The 8012-nt window shown below is 45.2% G+C and overlaps 1 protein-coding gene across 1 annotated transcript; it reads left to right on the top strand.

Annotated features, from left to right (window-relative positions):
• Positions 1-721: 721 nt before the first annotated feature.
• Positions 722-2878, top strand: A4GNT (alpha-1,4-N-acetylglucosaminyltransferase). The gene is made up of 2 exons (XM_066621495.1): positions 722-1132; positions 2282-2878. The coding sequence occupies exons 1-2, from the start codon at positions 722-724 to the stop codon at positions 2876-2878; spliced, it is 1008 nt and encodes a 335-aa protein (XP_066477592.1).
• Positions 2879-8012: the final 5134 nt, after the last annotated feature.

The following is an 8012-nucleotide window of genomic DNA, read 5'->3' as shown; positions in this document are numbered from 1 at the left end:
GCCAGCCAGCACCTTGTCTGCAATAGGACAGAAAGCTGGTCAGCTACCAGACAGAGGCATCTATTTTACACCTCTGGTCTTCAGTCCTGCAGAACATGGACTGACACAGACTGCATCCACAGTCACTGTAAGGAAGATGCCTTGAATGGCCCCATGGTGGCTCAAGGAAAGCAACTGCCCAGCAAGACCTTTCTTTCTCAAAGCAGGTGAGGAAGAGACACTCCCCCCCCATATATTACGAAATGCATATATTACAGCTGTCTCTAGCATTTGCAAATAAAACACTTAATGTGGTTTTGCTGAGGTTCAAATCTTTTGCCATGGGCCAGAGGTACTAACGTCAAGACCCTTGTGCCCATGTAGTCGTAAAACTAAACCAGCAAGAAGAATATGAAACAAGGAGAAACCATGGACACCACCCTGAGCCCTTTGGAGGAAGGCAGGTCAAAAATGTGAATGATAATAATGACAAAGGAGAAAAAGAGTTGGTTCCAAACTTTCTTTACTGCCCCAAAGAAGCATGGCTAGTGATCAGTGCTTAGCAGGAGAGTGATAACGTCCCTGAAAACAAAGGGGGGGTGTGTGTGTTTGCAATGAAGTGGAAGAGAAAATGTATTGCTGATGTATTACTAGCTGCTTTGAATGCTTTTGGGGAAATTTAGTAAATGAATACTGTTGGTTTTATTTTTTAGTAAGATCAAAAGTTCAAGGAACAGTCAATATGCTAAAGGAAATTCAGGTGTGTGTGTGCATCTTCTTGGTGTTTGGATTTGTCATGTTTTATGAGCTATCCCTGGAACCGAGCTGCTTCTTCACTTGCAAGCCAATCTCCAAGAAGTTTCCAACGCCAAAGGATGTCATGAGCCGTGGCAGAAGCATCATCTTCCTGGAGACCACAGACCGCTTATATCTGCCTCCTCTGGTTTTATGTTCTGTGGAATCTGCAGCCAGGATCTATTCAGACAGGCCCATCGTTTTCTTTCTGAAAGGGTTGGAGAATCACACAATGGTGGATTTCAAGTCTTCCTGTCCTGCACTCTCCTCCATATCAACTATGAGGAATGTTTTCCTTTTTCCGCTTCAGCTGAGTGTTTTGTTCCAGGACACACCTCTACTCCAGTGGTACCTTCAGGTGAGAGATAAAATGGTGTTTTGTTTTGTTTTTAATTTGATGGAGTGTGATATTAGAGAAAAATATATATTTGCAACAGCTCTGACAAATGTTGAGCTTCCTGAAAACAAATAAAAAAGGTAAATTTTTTTTGATGGCACCCACCAGTCCAAAGACTAAGAAAATGTTTTATCAAAAGTTCGACTTACAAGTGGACTGTAATTTCATCTTATTCCTAAATTCAAACCTTAAAAAAAAAAAAAAAATTCCTTACAGTGTAATCCTGTGCATGACTACTCAAAAGTAAGTCTCATTGTATTCAGTGAGGCTTACTCCCAATAAAGTGTGTATACAGGATTGCAGTTTTAGTTCCATTGAAATTAGTGTGACTAACTAGGTTCATTGAGATCAGTAATATTTATGCATTCTATTCATTTTAAAGTTAAAGGATTCCCAAAGGAACTGAGGCAGCTAACAACATAATAAAAAAGAAGAAAAATAAGATAAAACATTTTAAGATTGGAAAATTAACATGTAATAAAATCCAGGAAGCCTTGATCAATCATGAGTCTTTAGCTGTTTCCTAAAGGAGAAAAGGGAGACAGCTCAGCAAATCTCCCATGGAGGGAGTTGGTTTGAAGCCCAATCCTGAATCCAGCCACCACGCCAATCTGAAAGGGGATTTTACGTCAGCCGAATTCGGCCGACTCAAGGGTCTGGGGAGGGCAGGGAGGAGGCAGGAGGCATTCTGGAGCAGGGGAGGGCAGTCAAGGGGTGCGTGGGCGGGGAGCAGGAGGCGGGGCTGGAACCCGGCAGATATGCCGGATCCTAGCCCTCGTTTCCAAGCAACATGGAGCAGCTGCAAGTTGCTCTGCTCTCCTCGGACTTATGCCACCTCCTGAGGTGGCGCAAATCCAAGGAGACCCATTGGGGCTGCAGTGGCTTACCCAGGGGTAAGGGTAAGCCTTCCCCTTACCTCCAGTTGAACCACTTTGGGACCCTATCTTGTGCTGGATACAGCACAGGTATCCTGGCCTGCCTATTTCAGGGCATGATAGGATTGCACTGCACAATGTTCGTATATCATTGACAAACTGTTGAAAAGTACTGAAGGAAGACACAAGAGGTATTGAACAAAAGACTTGACTGTGTCCTTTCTGAACCTTACAGATTAATGCAGCACAAGAGAAGAACTGGGTCTATATCAGCTCTGACGCAAGCAGACTTGCAATGGTCTGGAAGTACGGTGGGATTTATATGGACACAGATGTCATCTCCATTAGACCCATCCCCATGTCTAACTTCTTGGCAGCCCAGTCTTCCCAGTTCTCCAGCAATGGTATCCTGGGGTTTCAGCAGCATCATTGGTTCCTTTGGGATTGCATGGAAGATTTTGTTCAGAAGTACAACGGCGACATCTGGGGGCACCAGGGCCCTCAGTTAATCACACGAATGCTAGGGAGGCTGTGCAATCTCACCGATTTTGAGGATGTGGTGGATCAGAGATGTCACAACATTTCCTTCTTGCATCCCCATCGTTTCTATCCAATCTCATATCCAGAATGGAGGAAGTATTATGAAGTGTGGGACCCAAGCCCAGACTTCAAGGACTCTTACGCTTTGCACCTGTGGAATTTCATGAACCAGGAACAGAAGAATGTGACCACTGGAAGTAACACACTAGTGGAAAACCTGTTCAAGATGTACTGCCCCATTACGTACAGGAGCCTTTTCCCAGCTCCTCAAGGAAACAAACAGATTAAATAAGATCAGTTGACTCACTCCAGTAAACATAATGTGCAGTGCGATCCGGATAGGTCCTTGGGCTGGCGCAAGACCCAGGAGGCTCACAAATGTGCCATAAGACATGTTTGCACCTCCTTGTGAGTTGGCTAGGCTGGCACACAGAGGCACACTGGCCTGCAGAGGCTGACTTAAGCCTCTGCGCCAACAGAGGCTCTGAGCCTTGTGTCGGCCAAGCTTGGCACTTATACCGGATCCCAACCCCCATTCCTAAGGAGTGCGGAGCAAGCCGCTCCGCATTCCTCAGACCTGTGCCACCTCAGGAGGTGGCACAAGTCCAAAGAGACCCATTGGGGCCAGAGCGGCTTACCTGGCCGAGCCACTTTGGGCACTTATCCTGCGCTGGATACAGCGCAAGCCTCCTGGCTTGCCTGTTCCAGTACAAGATAGGATTGCGCCCTAAGTGGTTTTTACACCTTACAACCCTTATCATCCTAGGATGATTATAAAGATCATAACATGACCTTCCATCATAGTCTTTGATTCCCAAACGCTTATACAGATAACCTGATAACAAGAGAAATTTTAATGCAGTCAGAACATATGAAATGGATTTATTAGGCACTAAAATTGGGCATGAAAATCTTGTTCAAAATAATTTTGTCTGTACTAGTGATGCACATTAATAGGGCCTTGTGTGTGCGTGCATGCCTGTGTGTGTTTATCATGGTGTTATTATTTTGGACAGATATTTGGTCTTTGTTTTTATCACCTTGATTTTGATCACCATTGTGAAGGCCTGTGGCTGTAACAAATAAACTTGGCAAGTCTATAAGAATACAGGAACTGGGAATATTGGGCCCTGACATTATGAAGGATGATCTAAAGCTCTCTTATTCTCGTGTACACCATTGCTTGTTTCTTGTATGATTGGTGGTGAGCTATAGCCAATGACAATGTGGTCATTTGATTGCGTGCAGAAAGAGTATTCTCTGCTAGGTCCCTGATTTAACTTTACGTTTTCTTATACTTCCTGGTAACTTTTTTGGGGAGGGAGAGGAGAAGCGAATTCATTAAAAACTTCTATAAAGGTGAATATGCTATTTTTGAAGGTAATTATAAGTCCAGCACAGTGTTCTTTTTGTTGGTTTTTATAAGGATCATGGAGGTTGATGCAATTTTGTTCTGACCTCATTTAAGAAACAGGATGCAGGTTAAAATCAATTTCACGCCCCCCGCTTATCAGGCTGCTATATACACAGCACAACTCCCAAATTGTGTTACTGCAGCTACAGGTAATTTGTAGCAAGTCAAATGACTGGAATGTCCCAAAACCCTCAGGGCCTGGAAGCAAAAGTCTCTTTCATTTTAACAATTGCACAAATTGGGCAAGGAGGTAGGATGAATTAATGTCCTTTTGTACTGGACTAAACAAGCTCCACTGAGTCTATATTGTTAATCATGTCACTCAAAATTCTTACTGGAGTAGTTACTCAGTCTCTCCCACAGAATTCTAGAATCCCCAGCATTATGTCCATGGGTTAGAATAGCAACATAGCTAACCAAACATCTTATCAATTACATATTTATTTAAAAGGTTCATATCCTGCTTTTTCTGCCTTCCAAGCGACTCACAATCACAATAAATAAAACAAAAACCAACATAAGCTAAGATTGCGAATGGAAAAATGAAAAGCAAATATAGAGAACAACCTGAACTATAAAATTAGTTTAGATGAAAAACTGCCTTGAGCAATAACATCAAGGACAACATGGCAAAAGGAGAACTTTGAGAGGATCATGCACCTCTCCAGTGGCAGAGATTTCACAACCCAAGCCTTCCCACAGAGAACAACCTTTCCCTGCACTTATTCTAGGCACACACAATATACTATAAGAGCCAGGATAGTGTGGTGGTTCTGTCCTGGACCTGGAAGATCCAATCTCTACTCACACATTAAGCTTCCTGGGTGATACTGGACCAATCACTAACTCTCAGCCATACCTACCTCACAGGGTTGTTGTGAGGATAAAGGAAGGAACTATGTGCAGGCCCTGAGCACTGGAAAGATTATGATTAGATTATGATGATTAGATTATGATTAGATTAGATAAGATTATGATGCCCCAATATATATGTAATTCAAAATAAAAACAATACTAAACCATAAAAAACTGTCTGATGATGGACATTGGTTTGGATCATGTTGGAAGATCACATTGTATAACTTGTGTGTAAAAATTAGTCAGCTTTGCAGACTTGGCCATGAAAAAACTTTTGTTGTGCCTTTTGTTGTTTCTTTTCTGATAGTTTTCTCTTATGTGCACCACTTAACACCTTTCATCTTGGGATCTGAAAAATACAGAAGTTTAAAAAAAGGACAGGATCCCCCCATATCTGCAGGGGTTCTTTTCCACCCGCCCCCCACAAATATGGAAACTGTGAATATGGGGGAACTCTTTGAGAATCCCCAGTGCCCATTACCTTTGTTTTTTATTCATAGTGATAGCAGCGTGGGTGTTTCTTGCTGGGTGTTTCTGTAGACACCCATGTGCAGGCAACCAGCCTGCATGCTACAGGGAGACTAACAGCCTAATTCTAGCTTCCTGGAACCCACTGGAGCAGTGGCGCCAAAGCAGCTATTGCTGTATCCAGCAGGTAACGGGAAGCACCTGCTAAAAGGGAATTGGACAAATTTCTGGAGGAAAAGTCCATCATAGGCTACAAACCATGATGTGTATATGCAACTTCCTGATTTTAGAAATGGGCTATGTCAGAATGTCAGGTGTAAGAGAGGGTACCAGGATGCAGGTCTCTTATTGTCTTGTGTGCTTCCTAGGGCATTTGGTGGGTCACTGTGAGATACAGGAAGCTGGGCTAGATGGGCCTATGACCTGATCCAGCAGAACTGTTCTTATGTAAGCCACCATGAGTGTCTCAAAGGAAGGGGACATTTGTCCCCTTCCCCTAGGAAAACCGCCAAGACTTGTAATGGGGCTTCTCAAGTATGTGCCGACTATTTGCTGGCACAGACTTGAGAGACTCCATGTTGGGTCTTCTGACCCAACATAGAGTTCAGGATCCGGTAGAGCAGAGCTCCGCTGATTCTGGCGCCCTCCTATCCTGGTTCTTCCCCCGGCCTCCCAATGCCTTATATGGCATTAAAAACATCACTTCTGGCTTCTCCATGAAACCAGAAGTCACGTTTTGAGTTCTAAAGCTCAGACTGAGCCTTGCAGAGGCTGTGGACGAATGTCCACAGCCTCAGCTGAGCTCAGAAGCACCGCTGGAGGTGAGCCAGACTCCCTTCGTTTGGGGTGTTCCGGACTGCAGGGGCAGGCGTTTGCTTGTATTCGCAATTTCAGCAATTTGTTTGGGGTGTTCTGGAACCCCTGCGGATAACAGGACACCACTGTATTAGACTTGATGCTACCATGGTATATGACTGAATTTGGGGGAATGTTACAGATCTGTACTTTTAAGAGGTATATGCTTTTGACAATAATAGTATATGCTTTTGACAATAATAGTCAATGGAGCCTACTCCTGGATAAATATGGAAAGGATTGCAGCCTTTAAGATGTTTGGGGATGTTTTTAAAAAAATCTGTTTGGGAAGCTTAGGAGGGTTCCTGTTTATTTTAAATAATTTTTTTTAAAGTTATACATATTGTAAACTTTTCATTTACCTACTTACTTAATTGGTTTGATTTGGTTGCATGGGGGGGGGGGGGTGTTAAAAATTTTCCTGCTTGATAATGTCCCTTTTGGCCATGACATCACTTCCAGGTTAATGACATCACTTCTGGTGGGTCTTGACTATTCAGATTATAACTGTACAAAGTAGGCCCCAGTGCTAAAAAGCTTGAGCATTTTAAACTATTTGGTGTTTTAAAACAGAATTTAGTATTTAAAAAAAACTCAATTTTTTGTGATAAAACATTTTGAATTAATTTGAGTTCAGTGATTCTGACTTCTTTTTCCAGACTTTGTTTTGGTTAACTGGGTTTTTTTGTACCATGGTAAATCCGGCATTGGAGAAAGCTTGGTGGTGCCCCCTTCTGGTGGGTCCTGACTATACAGATTATAACTGTAAAAAGTCGGCTCTGGTGCTAAAACGTTTGAGCCTTTTTGGTGCTTTAAAACACAATGGATAAAACATATTTTGAATTCAGTGAATCTTCCTTCTTTTTCAAGACTTTGTTTTGGTTAACTGGGTTTTTTTTGCACAAGGTAATTCCTGCACTGGTAAAAAACTTAGTGGTGCCCCCCCTTGCTTTCAGTGGCATACCTAGAGGGGGTGCAAAGCACTAAGTTTGCAGGGAGTCTCACTGCAGTGTGCAAGGGACCCCTCCCCTTCTTGCACCCCCGCCTGGAATGGCTCCGAAGGGGTGGGGGAGGGGCCCCCTGCACGCTGCAAAACTTAGTGCTTTGCACCCCCTCTGGCTACGCCACCGCTTTTCTTGATGCCCTCACTCAGCACGCGCTTGTTTCGCTTGAGGGTTCATGCAGGGCTGACCCGAGTAGTGCACCTCGCCAAGGATCAAGCACAACTGAGGCACGCAGGCAGAAGCCACCGCCCCAGCTTTTCAGCCCTGCCTCCCCTCCAGAGTTGGGTGCCAGGGTGCAATGACAGGGAGGAAGCCAACCCACCAAACCTCGATCGCCCCCTGAGCAGCGACGCGTTCAGATGCAGGGCTCGCCTGCCTGGCCCTCCCCCGGTCGGGTGGAAGCCTCTTGCCACGTTACTAAGCGAGTGGGGAGGGAGGGGCGAGCCAAAGCCGACGGGCTGCGATCTCCGAAGTTACTAGAGCAACGGCTTGGCTGCTTGGGGGACAGCGCCGAGCGCTTTCCCTCGGCAAGGGAGAGACGCTCCGCTTGGAGTCGCCTGCGCTGTTGCGAGCCAAGGCGGAGGTGACTCAGCGCTCGGGAGCGGAGATCCTGGGGGAGCTTTTGTGCTGGGTGGTGTTGAGTTTCCTGGGTGGAAGGAGGGAGGAGGGAGGAGTGGCGCTCCAGAGGCCAGCCTCAAATCCCGGCGATCGTCAGCAGCCTTCTCCTCCCCCCCCCCGCGCCCCAGACGCGCTCCGGGGGGCAGGTAAGGCTTCGCTTTGTTTGGTGCGCCTGCAGAGTCGCGTGGAGATCCGAGCGCGGCGAAGAT

The sequence above is a fragment of the Tiliqua scincoides genome, chromosome 3 (genome assembly GCF_035046505.1).
Source record: "Tiliqua scincoides isolate rTilSci1 chromosome 3, rTilSci1.hap2, whole genome shotgun sequence".
NCBI lineage: Eukaryota > Metazoa > Chordata > Lepidosauria > Squamata > Scincidae > Tiliqua > Tiliqua scincoides.
The sequence above is the reverse complement of the archived record's forward strand: the minus strand, read 5'-3'. Positions and strand labels throughout refer to the sequence as shown.